At 43.3% G+C, this 17677-nt stretch overlaps 2 protein-coding genes across 3 annotated transcripts in view; both read right to left on the bottom strand.

Annotated features, from left to right (window-relative positions):
- LOC144667908 (keratin, type I cytoskeletal 19-like) overlaps nt 1-17677 on the bottom strand; it is a 189891-nt gene that overhangs the window by 44041 nt on the left and 128173 nt on the right. The gene's annotated exons all lie outside the window — the stretch shown is intronic.
- Nucleotides 15098-17677, bottom strand: part of smarce1 (SWI/SNF related BAF chromatin remodeling complex subunit E1) — a 52717-nt gene continuing 50137 nt past the window's right edge. For both annotated transcript variants that reach the window (XM_078529502.1, XM_078529501.1), the window contains exon 12: nt 15098-15659. In XM_078529502.1, the coding sequence (XP_078385628.1) occupies nt 15448-15659 (212 nt within the window). In that variant the 3' untranslated portion in view covers nt 15098-15447. The remainder of the gene's footprint in view (nt 15660-17677) is intronic.

Here is a 17677-nt window from a genome sequence, read left to right as displayed (position 1 = left end):
GTCAGTGTCTGCGCTGGAAATTCCAAGCATTTGAGGAGGTGTCAAATAGGAGGCTTGTTGGTAAAATTAAGATTAATGGTATTAGATGGAGTCAGCCTCTGGAAGCTAATAAAAGAGCAAGGGGAAAAAAGTAATAGTTAATGGATGCTTTCCAGACTGGGAATGTGTAACAGTCGCCAGTGATGGGTCCACTGTTCCCAATATATAGAAATGCTCCCAGTACAGGGGCATAATATCGAAATGTAAAGAAAACAGGAAACATGGTTAAGTGTGAAGAGTGTAAGTGACTTCAGGAAAACACAGACAGATTAGCAGATTGGGAGATAGATGTTGGAGGAAATTTAATGGAGAAGTAGGAGAGGATATATTTTTGGAGGAAGGAAAAGAAGCAAAGAAATAGATACTAAATTGAAAAACTTGAAGCACTAAGAGGAGCAGAGAGACTGCGGGGTTCGAGATCCACAAATCTTCAAAAGTGTGAGGACAGGTGGATAAAATTGAAAATAAAACATCTGGGGTGTTGGGTTTTATAAATAAGACACAGTTTAGCACAAAAGCAAAGAGGTAACGTAATTAGTTAGGCTGCACTTAAAATGTTATGATCAGTTTTGGGTGCCTTAGTTTAGGAAGGACGTGAATAGCACAAAGAGAGGGCTGAAGGGATTCACTCAGATGTTCCTAGTTGTGAAGGCAGACCGGAGAAACTGGGATTATTTTCATTAGGATAGGTAAGATTAGGAAGACAGCATTATTTAACATTAAGAAGGGTTCTGATGAGGTGTATAGGAAAAAACTCCTACTAAAATACTTACATTGAAACAATCACAAAAAAGGTCAGGGGATTTTTTTTTTCAGAGGGTGGTTAGAACCCAGAACTGAGGAAGCAAAATCCCAAATAGCCTTTCAGAGAGTTAAGTGTATAAATAGTTAAAAAAAATAAAATATTAAGAGGATATGGCAGGTAAATGGGGCTCCCTGAAAATTTCCTTCTGAGGGCCAGGACAGAGACAATGGGCTAAATGGTCTCCACCTGTGTTGTCAAATGCTATAATCCTATGAATTGATGCTCATGATGGCTCAGTTCCATATTCAGCTGAGCATCAAGGAGATATTATAATTTACTGTAATACTTAATCATTAAAAAACAAAAAGCCCATCCTGCAATGATTAAGGCAACTTGCCGCTCCTGCTAGACACCAGATGGGTAGGGAGAGGGGAGAAAGCAGGGGAGACCCACATTGCTAGACACCAGATGGGTAGGGAGAAGGGAGAAAGCAGGGGAGACCCACATTGCTGGACACCAGGTTGTGGGGTGGTGCAAGACCCACATTTTTTTATATTCACTCATGGGATGTGGGTGTCGCTGGCTAGGCCAGCATTTATACCCCACCCCTAATTTCCCTCGACAATGTGGTGCTGAGCTGCCTTCTTGAACCGCTGCAGTCTATGTGGTGTAGGTACACCCACAGTGCTGTTAGGGAGGGAGTTCCAGGATTTTGACCCAGCGACAGTGAAGGAACGGTGATATATTTCCAAGTCAGGATGGTGAGTGACTTGGAGGGGAACTTCCAGGTGGTGGTGTTCCCATCTATCTGCTACCCTTGTCCTTGTAGCTGGTAGCGGATTGTATGGAAGGTGCTATCTAAGGAGCCTTGGTGAGTTCTTGCAATGCATCTTGTAGATGGTACACACTGCTGCTACTGTGCGTCGGTCATGGAGGGAGTGAATGTTTGTGGAAGGGGTGCCAATTAAGTGGGCTGCTTTGTCCTGGGCGGTGTCAAGCTTCTCGAGTGTGGTGGGAGCTGCACTCGTCCAGGCAAATTCATTCCATCACACTCCTGACTTGTGCCTTGTAGATGGTGGACAGGCTTTGGGGAGTCAGGAGGTGAGTTACTCGTCACAGGATTCCTGGCCTCTGACCTGCTCTTGTAGCCACAGTATTTATATGGCTAGTCCAGTTCAGTTTTTGGCCAGTGTGTTGATAGTGGGGGATTCAGTGATGGTAATACCATTGAACATCATAGAGTGATGGTTAGATTCTCTCGTTGGAGATGGTCATTGCCTGGCATTTGTGTGGCGTGAATGTTACTTGCCACTTGTCAGCCCAAGACTGGATATTGTCCATGTCTTGCTGCATTTGGACATGGACTGCTTCAGTGTCTGAGGAGTCGCGAATGGTGCAGAACACTAAGTTGGGTGAGGGTCGAGCCTCTGTATTTGCACTCTTAGGGTGGATTTTTCCAGCCCTGTCACAGCGTGGGGGAAGGGGCTGGAAAATTCTGGCCTTACCTATCTTGATTGGCATTCTAGTGCTACATTGCTAGAGATGCTGTCCCTCAGATGGACATTAAAAATCCCACAGCAATATTCAATGAGCAGAGTCCTCACCAGCAAATAAAAACATTTTAACAGGTATTTCTGTTCTTATGCTTTGTGGAACTATGTTGGCACAGATGGCTGGTGTATTTGCATACCCAAAAGTAATGAATATCATAAAGCAAGCATGCCTCCTGAATTGAGAAAGTTCCATCACTGTTGAAGAATTCCTGAATTCATATCCCATCTATCCATCTCTAGTCTATGATCAACAGAGAGTTTTTAAATATTCATTCTTTGAATGTGGGCATTGCTGGCAAGGCCAGCATTTATTGCCGACTCCTCGGTGCTCTAGGTGGTGGAGGGTCTGGTGACAGGTCACTTTCTTGATGTTTAATACAACAGGGTGGCTTGCTGGGACACTTCAGAGGGTAGCCTGGAGTCAGTCTGTGGGCCACTATGCGGCCGCCAGACGTTCCTATCCAGCCCAGGGGCGGGGGAAAGAGAAAGTGGCTGCTGGGGTGGTGTGGGACAGCGCGCATGTGTACGCAAATGTCTGGCTCAACCCAACTCTCTGTTTGCACTTGCCCTCACCCCACCCCCACACACCAACACAGGTACACCAACTCACACCAGGGGCGAGGGTGAGTGAATAAACATCTTGAGACTGTGAGCGAGCCAGACAAACACAATGTGACCCTCACACACACAAATGGTCATCTATTTTATTACTCATTTTTTAAAATTATCAATTTATTGCTCAGACATTGCTTTATTTTTATCTCAGCAAGCTGTTCATATCTCAACATTTTATTGAAACTCATGTTTAACGTTGCACCAAACCTTATCTTTCCAAAATTTACTCATCAACCCCTCAAATGAGAAAAAAATTGAAATTTGGCCCACCCACCCACACGAAAAGGTTGGAGAAGCCTGGACTAGAATCACATATAGGACCAGCCCTGGGTAAATTTGGCAAGTTTCCTCCCCTAAAGAGCATCAGCGAACCAAGTGGGATTTTTGCATCAGTCCAATAGTTTTATGTTTGATTTTACTCATACCAGGATTTTATTTCCAGATTTTTTTAAAAACTAAATTCAAATTCTGAAACCATTGCAGTGGCATTTGAACCCATGTTTTCTGGGTTAATTGTCTAAACCTCTGGACTGGTTTTTCTGCTGTGTATTTATAGCCTCTGTATTCAGGAGATGCGGTGGCACACTGGTATTGTCACTGGACTAGTATTCCAGTGGCCCAGGGTAATGCTCTGGGGACCCGGGTTCGGACCACGGCTGGTGGTGGGATTCAGTGCGATGACTGCGGAGCCATTGCCGATTGTTGTAAAAACCCATCTGGTTCACTAATGTCCTTTAGGGAAGGAAATCTGCTGTCTGGCCTACATTGCAAATGTGGTTGACTCTTAAAATGCCCTCCGAACAAGGGCAATTAGGGGTGGGCAATAAATGTAGGCCAGCCAGCGATGCCCACATCCCATGAACGAATATAAAAAAAAAAGGACGATACCAGAATTGGCAAACGGACAGGCTCTAGAAAAGAAAATATTGAGGGCTGACCCGATAACATCACTTGCAGCCACGCCCAGAACAAGTAAGGATACTAAAGAGAGGAACTAGATGTGCTGAATAGGTCGAAGGGCTGAATAGGTAGAAGTACAAAGGACAAAGCCCCTGTTGTCACAGGAGAAATGGCTGTATTAGGTGACGTTTAATTTTCTTCTAATCTATTTTACAGATCAGATCCAAGTAGGACATAGATTCATCAAGTTCAGAGATGCCCCACCTAAGATCCAATTCCTCACAGATTTGAGACAGGGCTGTTAAAAAGGTAAAGGGATCCGTGGCTTTATAAATAGAGCAATAGAGTACAAAAGTAAGGACATTATACCAAACCTGTATAAAAGACTGGTTAGGCCTCAAATGTCCAATCTGTCCAATTCTGGACATCACATTTCATGAAGGAGAGCAAGGTATTGGAGAGAATGCAGAGGAAATTTACCAGAATAGTACGAGGGATGAGGGACTTTGGATCTTTGGAATTCTCTACCCCAGAGAGCAGTGGAAGCTCAGTCATTGAATATGTTTAAGGTAGAGGCTGATAGGTTTCTGATTAACAATAACGTAAAGGGTTGCGTGGATAGTGTGGCTAAAAGGCACTGAAGTGTTCGATCAGCCATGATCGTATTGAATGGTGGGGCAGGCTCGATGGGCTAAATGGCCTCATCCTGTTCCTATGTTAGGAGGCCACGGTTTTAATATGGAGAAACTGATTTCAGTGGCAGGAGGGTCAGTAATCAGAGGACACAGATTTAAGATAGTTGCCAAAAGAACCAGGGTTGAAACGAGGGAATTTTTTTGCTCACAGTGACTTATGATCTGGAATGCACTGCCCGAAATGGTGGTGGGAGCAGATACAATGATAATTTTCAAAAGGCAACTGGGAAAATAGGGGAAAGAATAGGAACTATTTGGGTACTCTTTCAAAAAGCCTGCACTAGCACAATGGACTAAATGGCCTCCTTAAGATTCCATAGTTCTACAAACTGTACTTTCAGGTTTGAGCAGCTTGTGTGTGGGTGTTGCAAATCAATCTTATTCTTTGATAATATCATTGATACGTGCATGATGCTTTCATGTTCCATCAGCCCTGACAATTAAATAAAAAGGAAATAACTGCCTTTGGCTAAATTACAACATTCCTGAAAAACAGTTTTTGTCTAGTATTGTATGTGTTTCCCAATACTAGACACTAATTCACTTGTGAAGAATTGGTGCATATCACCCAACATTTTTCTAAAGGGTGTGGAGGTGATATTGTAATATGCAAATATATTGGATACATATCAGCAACGAGTCATCAATTAACTTGTCAACTGCTTATTTAAGTTTTAATTATTTTTCAAACCCAATCATTTCTTAGCTATGGTTCCATAGTCAATGAGTGCCAAGAGTACCTTGTTCAAATATGGAATGTTTGCCAGACATTATATGTCAGCTGTAGTTCAGTGGTAGCACCCTCACCTCCGAGTCAGGAAGTTGTGGGTTCAAGTCCCACTCCAGAAACTCAAGAGCCAAATGCAGGCTGCTCTTCCAATGCAGTACTGAGGAAGCGCTGCACTGTCGGAGGTACAGCCTTTCAGATAATACTTTAAACCAAGACCCCATCTGCCTCTCAAGTAAACATGAGAGATGCCAAGGCACCAATTTGAAGAACAGCAGGGCCATTGTTTATCCCTCGACCAATGAAATATAAATTATCTGGTCGTTATCACATTGCTGCTTGTGGGAGCTTGCCATGTACAAATCAGCTGCCGCATTTCAACATTAAAGCAGTGACTACACTTCAAGAATATTTCATTATCTGTGAGGTGCTTTGCGACATCTCAAGATCCATGTACTATAAATGCAAGTTCTTTCCTATCGACTGTTAAGCCAGCAATTTTATAGGGATAGTCATCAAGCAAATTACCTCTCCTTCCTTTTGTCATACACCAGAGGGATTCCTGGTACTTAACGGGGAATGGAAATTCAGTCTGGTTTTATTTGTCCTCCCCCTAATCCATGGGGCACTGAGGTCAACAGCAGTATTCCTGCTGATACCAGCCGACTCAGCACTGATTTGAGATCGAATCGAAGCTCTGGCAGTGACTCAGCTACTTGCTGGGTGATTTCTGGGGAGCATTTAGCAATCCCCCTTCTAACCAAGAAAGATCAACCTCCACAGAGCCGATGAACAGAAACAAACTGCAGATAATCTAACCAACTTGAGCACCTCACTATAATTCAAATTTCAATGTGGAAGTTTATTGCACACTTTCTTCCAACAATCTACAAACTCCAAGCTTAGCGCCTCAATTTCTCTTCTATTCTTTTCAGCTTCAGTGGTGGGTTTGTCTTAGCTCTTCACCTAAATAAACAGATGAAGCTGTGCAGGATTGTGCCATACGAGAGGGACTTATGGTGAAAGTACAGAATGGAGAAAGGTTCATGGAACGGGGGTTGTGTTAGATATATAATCTCGATGCCTGCAGTGGGATCACATCCAAATAGTCTCTTTTCAGAACAACAACGTAACTTAAAGATAAGCGATAAAAGCAAACAACTGCGGGTGCTGGAAATCCAAAACAAAAACAGAAATAGAAATACCTGGAAAAACTCAGCAGGTCTGGCAGCATCGGCGGAGAGGAGCACAGTTAACATTTCGAGTCCTCATGACCCTTCAGCAGAACTAAGTTAAAATAGGAAAGAGGTGAAATATAAGGTGGTTGGGTGGGAGGGTGGGGGGGTGTTGTTAGGACAAGCAGACAGTAATAGTTGGAGATAACCAAAAGATGTCACAGACAAAAGGACAAAGAGGTGTTGAAGGTGGTGATATTATCTAAAGGAATATGCTAATTAAGAGCAGAAAGCAGGACAAGCAAGGTACAGATAGCTCTAGTAGGGGGTGGGATGGGGTGAAATAATACTAATGGGGCATAAAAGGTAGAGATAAACAATGGTCGGAAATACATTTAAAAATAATGGAAATAGGTGGGAAAAGAAAAACTATATAAATTATTGGAAAAAACAAAAAGGAGGGGGAAAAAACGGAAAGGGGATGGGGATGGAGGAGAGAGTTCAAGATCTAAAATTGTTGAACTCAATATTCAGTCCGGAAGGCTGTAAAGTGCCTAGTCGGAAGATGAGGTGCTGTTCCTCCAGTTTGCATTGAGCTTCACTGGAACAATGCAGCAAGCCAAGGACAGACATGTGGGCATGAGAGCAGGGTGGAGTGTTGAAATGGCAAGCGACAGGGAGGTCTGGGTAATGCTTGCGGACAGACCGAAGGTGTTCTGCAAAGTGGTCACCCAGGTCAACCAAACGCAGACTGGTGACTTCATGAGGACTCGAAACGTCAACTGTGCTCTTCTCCGCCAATGCTGCCAGACCTGCTGAGTTTTTCCAGGTATTTCTGTTTCTGTTTTTGTTAAAGATAAGCGAGATATGTTGGGGCCCTGTGGAGAGTACACAAATCTCAAACTGAGTCAGAAGGAAATTACAAAAGAGTTTGGAGTTTCTAATTGTGACTGAATATGAACCTTGAAACCTAAAGCAATCATGAAACAACCCATAGAATTTTGGTGACCAGCCACCATATTTTTAGTCGTTTGGTAGTGTTGAACTTTAGTATTGCTGAAAAAAAGAGACATGTCAAAGGTTTTCGTCTTGCACTCACCAGGACACATTCTTAAATATAAGGGAAAATCAACAATTTACACTGTTTGAGGGGGCTGATTGATTGGCAAGTAGACTCTGGTAGAGGTATTGCCATGAAGAATGTAATTGCGAAGTGCCCTGATGAGTACAAGACTAAAAGCTTCGACATGTCTTTTTTCATCAATAAATAACTCATCTATTTTGTCGATAAAAGCAAAATACTGCGGATGCTGGAAATCTGAAACAAAAACAAAAATTGCTGGAAATACTCAGCAGGTCTGACAGCATCTGTGCAGAGAAAGACAGAGTTAACATTTACTCTTCAGAACAGTTCTGTAGAAGAGTTATCTGGACTCGAAACGTTAACTCTGTGTCTTTCTCTCCACAGATGCTGTCAGTCCTGCTGAGCTTTTGTTATCTATTTTGCAGTAGTCAGATGCACCACTTCAGGAACAGACCTTAGAATTGATACCCTATAAACCCTCATGAATCCACATTGTTTTCAACATTTGTAAAGTCAGGGCTTGTTCTGCAACCTAAAATAAAAGCAAAATACTGCAGATGCTGGGAATCTGAAATAAAAATAGAAAGTGCTGGAAAAACTCAGCAGGTCTGGCAGCATCTCTGGAGATAGAAACGGAGTTAACATTTCAAGTCCAATATGACTCTTCTTGGGAACACGCACTTCTGTCCAGAAGAGGAGTCACACGGACTCAAAATGTTAATTGTTTCTCTCTCCAGAGATGCTGTCAAACTTGCTGAATTTTTCCAGCAATCTGTGTCTTTATTTTGCTCTGCAACCTTCTGGGTGCATCCAAAAGTCAAAAGATCTTTAGACACTACATTTTTGTGTGTTGAATGTTTCTCGTTTGATCTTCAGTCACCAGAATGAAAAGCCTGGAGAGGTTGGCGGGGGGGAGACAGAATTTAAGCAATAACCTTTCAGTTCTTTTGTCACCTGATAACACTGTGGGGGCTGATACTGATGAGAAATCCTCCTTTGCTGGGATATGCTTCCATGGGTGGTGTCAGCCCATTAAATGCCTCGGCCTAATCAACAGTGGCGGACACTATACCCAAGTCTGATGCTGCACAAATATGAATATTCCAACAGAGGTCGCGTGATAGTGACCAAGGACAACAAACTCAGCAGTTAATTTCTCTTGACTGGCCAGAAACCAAATCCAATTGTAAGAGCTCCACTGTTATTTCAGAAAATTTAGCAGAGACAGGGCATTGAATCTACAACTTTTTGTAGCGCTCAGCTTCACATTAGTCAATATTATCACCAAGGAAATGAATTGCAAAAAGTGAGAAAAGTCACCCAACTTAGAAAATCCAGCCAAATGTCAGTCTCCAAAGAATAAGAAAACTTAAGCTGTAGAAGCCATATTCCTGTCACTGTCCAAACTTTATGGAGCCACTGCTGACTTCGATCTGAACCTTCCAAAATTTATCTTTGGGGGCGGGGGGGGGCGGGGGGGGTGGAATTGGGAGGTGGTGGTGGTGGTAGTAATGGGGATGCAGTTACAGGTCACAGCGGACAAACAAAAATCATCCCTGCATATGCCTGATTGCCCTGTTCAATCCTGTTAGAGACTGCCCTGTATTCTGAAACTGCAAAAAGGTTTTCTGGTCTGAATGGCTGATGTGGCAGCAAGCTCAATAATGCTTTCTCATCTACATCAAATATTTTGGCTTGGATAGAAGATTTGGACAAAAAATTGATTTTCTTGAACATACTTTAACAACTCTTTCATTCTCTTAAGTTTTACTGTTACTTTCTCGCATTGCCTGTTTCATATCAAGGTCACAGTTAGTCAGTTTCCTCCAGATGAATGCCCTTGTTTTTTCCCATGGCAGTGAGTTGTCCAGTCACTATGCTCCTGTCCTCTAGAATTGATTATCCAATTTCCTCCTCCTCATCACCTCTCTCTTTCTGTTCCTCATTCTGGTCTCTTCATTTTCTCCCTTTTCCCCACACTTGGGGTCCAATGCATGCTTTCCCTCCATTTTGTGAAGCAGCTAGAAGTCTTCTTGCAATACAAAAATAAAAATACCTGAAAAAACTCAGCAGGTCTGACAGCATCTGCGGAGAGGAACACAGTTATCGTTTCGAATCCATATGACTCTTCAACAGAACTAAGGAAAAATAGAAAAGAGGTGAAATATAAGCTGGTTTAAGGGGGTGGGGGGGGGAACAAGTAGAGTTGGATAGAGGGCCAGTGAAAGGTGGAGATTGCCAAAAGATGTCATAGACAAAAGGACAAAGAGGTGTTGAAGGTGGTGATATTATCTAAGGAATGTGCTAATAGGTGACATTAAGGGTAGAAAGCAGGACAAGCAAGGTACAGATAGCCCTAGTGGGTGGGGGGGGGGGGAGGGATTGAAATAGGCTAAAAGGCAGAGATAAAACAATGGATGGAAATACATTTAAAAATAATGGAAATAGGTGGGAAAAGAAAAATCTATATAAATTATTGGAAAAAAGGGGGATCGGAAAGGGGGTGGGGATGGAGGAGAGAGTTCATGATCTAAAATCGTTGAACTCAATATTCAATCCGGAAGGCTGTAAAGTGCCTAGTCAGAAGATGAGGTGCTGTTCCTCCAGTTTGCGTTGAGCTTCACTGGAACATTGCAGCAGGCCAAGGATGGACATGTAGGCATGAGAGCAGGGTGGAGTGTTGAAATGGCAAGCGACAGGGAGGTCTGGGTCATGCTTGCAGGCAGACCGAAGGTGTTCCGCAAAACGGTCACCCAGTCTGCGTTTGGTCTCTCCAATGTAGAGGAAACCGCATTGGGAGCAGCGAATGCAGTAGACTAAATTGAGGGAAGTGCAAGTGAAATGCTGCTTCACTTGAAAGGAGTGTTTGGGCCCTTGGATGGTGAGGAGAGGGGAAGTAAAGGGGCAGGTGTTGCACCTTCTGCGGTTGCATGGGAAGGTGCCGCGGGAGGGGGTTGAGGTGTAGGGGGTGATGGAGGGGTGGACCAGGGTGTCCCGGAGGGAACAATCCCTGCGGAATGCCGCCAGGGGGGGTGAAGGGAAGATGTGTTTGGTGGTGGCATCATGCTGGAGTTGGCGGAAATGGCAGAGGATGATCCTTTGAATGCGGAGGCTAGTGGGGTGATAAGCGAGAACAAGGGGGACCCTATCATGGTTCTGGGAGGGAGAGGAAGGTGTGAGGGCGGATGCGCGGGAGATGGGCCGGACACGGTTGAGGGCCCTGTCAACCACCGTGGGTGGAAAACCTTGGTTCTTCTTCCAATGCTGTGTAAAGACAAGCTCCTGTACTTTGAATGTACTTCTTCCACAAGTGATGGGCTCCTTATCATTATTACTGGGAATTCTGTCAGACGTGTAGGTCAGCAATAGCTAGCTAACATACATACACATGCTTGGTCAATGATTGAAATAATCAAAGCTACAGCTAGATTCAGACTTGAAATTCAGGGAGAGAGAAAAATTTGATGAGCAGCTACTAGCATTTATCTGTGACATGTATCCGAATCTAAAAAGAAAGCTCACATTTATACAATACCTTTTATGACCTCAAGATCAAGACATCCCAAAGTGCTTTATAGCCTTTGGAATGCTTTTTAAACCATAGACAGCACTTATAGAAATGCGAAAGGACACCAACTAAGCTCTTCAGATTAAATTGTATTCTTGAAGCTCAAACTACAAAAACATATTTTTATAATGCCTTTAAGGTAATAACCTTGAATGAATACTTCACATCCGTCTTCACCCAAGAGAATGAGGATGAAGGTATCGAACTCGGGGAGAGACTGTGAGGTTCTTGAGCAAATTGATATAAGGAGTGACAAGGTATTGGAGGTGTTGGCAGGCTTAAAAGTGGACAAATCTCCAGGTCCAGATGATTTGTGTCCCAGACTGCTGAGGGAGGCAAGGGAGGAGATTGCAGGGGCTCTGACCCAAATTTTTAATTCCTCTCTGGCCACTGGGGAGGTGCTAGAGGACTGGAGAACAGCTAATTTAAGAAGGGTTGTAGAGATAAGCCAAGGAACTACAGGCCAGTGAGTCTCACGTCAGTGGTCGGCAAACTATTGGAGAAAGTTCTGAAGGAGAGTATCTATCTCCACTTTGAGAGGCAAAGTTTGATCAGGGATAGTCAGCATGGCTTTGTCAGAGGGAGGTACTACAAATTGGATTGAATTTTTTGAGGAGGTGACCAGGTGTGTAGATGAGGGTAGTGCAGTTGATGTAGTTTATATGGATTTCAGCAAAGCCTTTGACAAGGTCCCACATAGGAGACTTATAAAGAAGGCAAATGCACATGGGATATAGGGTAATTTGATAAGGTGGATTCAAAATTGGCTTAGTTGTAGAAGACAGAGGGTGATGACAGAAGGATGCTTTAGTGACTGGAAGCCAGTGTCCAGTGGCGTGATCCAGAGATCTGTGCTCAGTCCCCTATTATTTGTCATTTATATAAATGACATAGATGACTGTGTGGGGGGGTAGGATTAGTAAGTTTGTGGATGACACAAAGATTGGCTGGGTGGTTAACAGTGAGGTTGAGTGTCTTGGGCTACAGGAAAATATAGACTGGATGGTCAAATGGGCAGATAAGTGGCAGATGGAATTTAACCCTGAAAAGTGTGAGGTGATACACTTTGGAAGGAGTAATTTGACAAGGAAGTATTCAATGAACGGCATGACACTAGGAAGTTCTGAGGAACAAAGGGACATTGGCGTGTGTGTCCATAGATCTCTGATGGCAGAGGGACATGTTAGTGGGGTGGTGAAAAAGGCAAATGGGACACGTCTTTATCAATCGAGGCATAGAGTACAAAAGTAGGGAGATCATGTTGGAGTTGTATAGAACCTTGGTGAGGCCACAGCTGGAGTACTATGTGCAGTTCTGGTCGCCTCATTATAGGAAGGATGTGATTGCACTGGGGGGGGGTGCAGAGGAGATTCACCAGGATGTTGCCTGGGATGAACATTTAAGTTATGAAGAGAGGTTGATAGACTTGGGTTGTTTTCGTTGGAGCAGAGAAGACTGGGGGGCGACCTGATCGAGGTGTACAGGATTATGAGGGGCATGCACAGGGTGGATAGGGAGCAGCTGTTCCCCTTAGTTGAAGAGTCACTCACAAGGGGACATAAGTTCAAGGTGAGAGGCAGGAGGTTTAGGGGGGATGTGAGGAAGAACTTTTTTACCCAGAGGGTGGTGATGGTCTGGAATGCACTGCCTGGGAGGGTGGTGGAGGCGGGTTGCCTCACATCCTTTAAAAAGTACCTGGATGAGCACTTGGCACGTCATAACATTCAAGGCTATGGGCCAAGTGCTGGTAAATGGGATTAGGTAGGTAGGTCAGGTGTTTCTCACGTGTCGGTGCAGACTCGATGGGCCAAAGGGCCTCTTCTGCATTGTGTGATTCTGTGAAAACATCTCAAGATGCTTCTGAGGAGCATTATAAAACAAAGTATGACACCGAGCCACATAAGGAGATATGTCAGATGACCAAAAACTTGGTCAAAGAGGAAGGTTTTTAAGGAGTGTCTTAAAAGGAGGAAAGTTGAAGTAGACAGGTGGAGAGGTGTAGGGAGGGAATTGGGGCCTAGGCAACTGAAGGCACTGCTGGAATAGTTATAATTGGGAGAGCACAAGAGATCAGGAATATAGGAGTGCAGATATCTCAGAGGGTTGTGGGGCTGGTGGAGATTACAGAGCACAGAAGGTTTGAAAGCACGGATGAAAATTTTAAAGTCAAGACATTGCTTGACCAGGAGCTCATGTAAGTCAGCGAGCAAGTTAAGACATCGGCAGCAAAGTTTTGGATGACCTCAAGTTTCCAGAGGGCAGAATGTGGGAGACCAGCCAGGAGTGCAATGGCATGGATGAGGGTTTCAGCAGCAGATGAGTTGAGACAGGGTCCAAGTTGGGTGGTCTTAGAGATGGAAATAGGCAAACTTAGCAATGGCATGAATACGAGGTCGGAAGCTCATCTCAAGATCAAATGTGACGCCAAGGTTGCGAACAGACTGGTTTAATCTCAGACTGTTGAGAGGGATAGAATCAGTGCCTAGGGAACAGAGTTTGGAGCAGGAACCGAAAACAATGGCTTCAGTCTTCCCAATATTTAACTGGAGGAAATTTCTACTTATCCAGTACTGGAAGTCACATAACCAGTCTGATAATTCAATAGCAGTGGAAGAGTTGGGAGAGGTGATGGTGAGGTGGAACTGGGTGCCATCAACGTATATGTGAAAACTAATGTATGAAGTCACCAAGATCTAAGATAAAAAAATAAAAGCTATGTCTTCAAGACAGTTGCTCATTAATAGTGGGAGCTTGGCTCAATGGAATACACAGGGTAAGAGGGCCATGGGCTATGGGCTAACGTTCTACTCCAGAACTTCAGCACATAATCCAGGCTGACACTTGAGTATTATTGAAGGAGTGTTTCGCTATTGGAGGTGCTATTTTTCAGATGAAAGGTTAAACCCAGCCCCCCACCTCCCCAATCTGCTTCCTCAGGTGAATGCACAAATCCCATGACATTATTCCTACTGTCCTGACCAACATTTATAGCTTAGTCATCATCAAGTCAGATTTACTGGTCAATTATCTCATACCGTGGGTTCTTACATGCTAAAGAACAGCTGCTGCATTTGCCTACAAAGCACCAATGACTCCATGTCAGAAGAAGTTAATAGGCTGTGGTATTCTTTGGGATGTGCTGAGGATGTGAAAAATGCCATATAAATGCAACTTTGCTGTTCCTTTTCCCTAGTTGGCTGAGATTCAACCAGCGCAGTTTCTGTACTCTGCACAATAAAACAGTGACTAGCACAGGATCACAAAGCACGCACAACAGCCTTTACATTAAGCTTCTCCTTTATTGTGGCAGGGAAATTTTTTTAAAAATAGGTAACTCAGCATACTACAGCAGAAGACACGATAGTGATGCCAATCGCACCGGGAAGTGACCTGCACCGTCATCCCTGCTTGCACATCCCATCTTTCCGAGGCACAACACAACTTCAACTACAGAGGCCCAACTGGTCTTTAAAAGGAAATGCTCCCTTCACAAAACAATTTCACCCAACACAGAACTACAGCATTTGACAGCTCTGTGGATATAAACTGTTTTGCCTATCAGCTGCTGGGGAGGCAGGAGCCTGCAGCTCTATTCCAGTAAAATATCAACTCTGTGGCCACATTAATTCATTACAGGGCATTGTATGACTACACTTTTACACTGTAAACTGCAATGAAAAAAATGGGCATTAATCAAACACATGCAACAATTGCAGTCTTATCAGGGTCCCAATTGCCACAGTATCAATTCTAGGAAGATATACACCAACTGTATGCAAGTGAGAAAAAGATCATGTGACGAAGTAGTAAACTTTTCTTAAGGTCCAGGAAGCGCTTGTAAACAGTGGGTAGGGCAGCCGGCCTCACCAAAAACATTTTCAGCTTTGGGAAGCAATGTTCATTCTTCAACACATCAGTTAAAATCCATGGAAATTAAGTACACAGGAAATCAGAGAGGGAAATAAATCTCAAAACTGACAACTGCAACCTTTGCACTTTGACCTTGTGATTCAGGCATTAAGCCATGTTTATTTAATGATGAAAATAAATATCCCTTAACAGGGACCAGAGACAAACAGGCTGGTTTAAGTACAGCATACAGTACCTTTAAATTTCCGAATCTTTTCTTCCACCCCTTTAAAATTCATTCACCTCCACTTTGTAGCACTGAATCTCAAACTGGCCATGGGGCTGTAGGTTGTGTTGAAGGAGTCCATTATGCTGGCATCTCTACAAATGTGTAAAAAGAAAATCCTTCTAACTTATAAACAGGTAGAATAAAAAACGAGTACGATATTAATCGAGTAGTACAACTAACTGGAATGAAAAGTTTGTGTTTGTTGAAATCATTCTTTCTTGTCTTCGTTTTCTGGCGTAGGCTCTGGCATGGGTTCCTCAGCCAATGCACTGTTACTTTCTGTACCAGAGGTGCTCTCGCTTGCTCCTTGCTCCACGCTGCTGTCTGTCGTGTCCTGACACCCTTCTTTGTCTTCTGGAGTTGCTGTGCTCTCTTCGCTGCTCTGTTGGGTTTCTGGAGTTTCATCATTGCGTGGCTCATCTGTAAATAAAGATACAGGTTTTAGCCATAATTTCCTCCAGTTAAGCACAGGGAAGCCTAAAGCCGCTGTCTTTAGCCCCTGTCATAGAATCTGCTCAGGTGGATGCAAAAAAAGTCTGTAGCTTTATTCAAAACAAAGCTGGGGAGATTTCATGGCGTCCTGGTGGCAAGAACTCTAGTACTCAACAAAGTTGCCATTATCCACAATTATATACTTTCCAACAGAAAAGCGGTTAGAGGCCAGGGCTTAGAAATTTTGTGGGGTCTCTCCTAATTGCCCACGACTTCAGCAGAGGACAGGTGGTGTACACTGCCTTCTTCCCTGGGTTTATGCCAATCTTTTGCCGAAGTCAACAAGAAAATTCCCTCAGCTGATTTTTCCTCCATTTCATAAACTTAGATGCACTGAAGAATGGCTAATTAGAAAAGTCAGCCAAGGGCTGTCAGTGTTTGCCTCACCGTAACTCCAGCCCGACTGGAGACAGACAGGTTGGGGAGTGCCACTGGAAATGATGAGTTCCATAAATCCTTTATAAAAACCAATACAGCACCAACCCAGTTCAGTCATCATGCACCTGGCTGTGAGGTAGTCAAACATGAAGAGGACAAAATAACCTTTAACTTCTTCCCTACTCAATTCTAAACTACTAACTTGGGACACCAAATCTATTGCATACACCATCCTTAGAAAATCAACCAGTGACTTGCTGCCACTGTGGCCTTTTGTCCCCATTCCACAAGGGAATTTCTATAACCCATTAAAAGTGCCCAGGAGTATGTAAATAATCAAGTTTCTTTATGAAGCCTCTGATGGTCAGCATGAAGCAACAACCTACATGAGCACGCAAACCAATTCACTCAGCTGGAGAGCTCAATCCCACCTGCACTTTGCGCAGTTCAACCAATTTTGCCATTACTAAAAAGGTGTGATTTATTCAAGAGCCTGAAGCACAAGTATACAGTATAACGCAAACAGATTCCATCTGCAGGACAGCAAATTAAATGCTGGAACAGAGGCATTTCCTCTTCCACCCCCATAATAAACAGGAAAGCTCAGTGTGGGCAGTATACAAGAATGGGCTCATCCAATGTTTCTGGCAATGTGCCTGTCATGAAGCTACTGATGTACTTAATATTTTGGAAAATATTTTTCTTTTAAAATAAAGGTTTAGTTTGCGGACGTGTCTTAATTGGATTAAAGCCAGCTAGTCTGGGTGCTTTGATGTACTAGTTTGAGATGTAAGCAGAGAGATAGCATGCATTTGCATTTTTTTTAAATAGAGCATTCAAGGAGTGGGGTGAAAACTTGAAGCCTTTGTAGCAGCTACCAAGCAATATGTTTATATTACTGATAAAATTGGTACAATGAAAGGGGTTTCATTGTTAAAAGATAAAGTTCAAAGAGGCTGGTGGGACAATGTGAATTTGAATTCAATCAGTGGTGGTAGGTATAACTTCAGCAGCTTTCGGGTGTGCGGACAGAGGCAATGTAAGATCAAGAGGCAGCTTCAACTGTCTCCATAGTGAAAGGAACCTCATTTTGAATTCGTAAGGTGAAAATGCTTTGCCTGATGTTTGGTTAAGTCTATGGGTTGCTGTTGCCTTAATGGAGATTAGTTTGGGAATTTGTTAAAAGTTATGATAGTAGGAATTTGTAACCATGTGTACATATATTTTAACCTGTGTAAATTAATAAAATGTTTCATTTAGTTTAATGTAAAACCTCGAGAACTAGTGGCCTGATTCCCGAGTTTAGACTCGCATCTCAAAAATAAGACTTAAAATTATTGGTTATGACAGTTGCTTAAAGTTTCCCTCTGGGATTTTTAAATACCTCCACTTTACCCACTGCATCGGTCATAACAATTGGGGGCTCATCCGGGATAAATTATATTTCTAATTTCTCGATTGATTAGGAATTGGTGGATCGTAAAGCTTACGAGTACGAGAGGCACTTTGAATTCAGGAGTTGGTGAGGTATTTTAGAAGTGGTGAGACTGCAAGATGGTTTTGGCAAA

The sequence above is a fragment of the Cetorhinus maximus genome, chromosome 25, assembly GCF_964194155.1.
Source record: "Cetorhinus maximus chromosome 25, sCetMax3.hap1.1, whole genome shotgun sequence".
Taxonomy (NCBI): Eukaryota; Metazoa; Chordata; class Chondrichthyes; order Lamniformes; family Cetorhinidae; genus Cetorhinus; species Cetorhinus maximus.
This window is presented reverse-complemented; position numbering and strand designations above follow the sequence as displayed.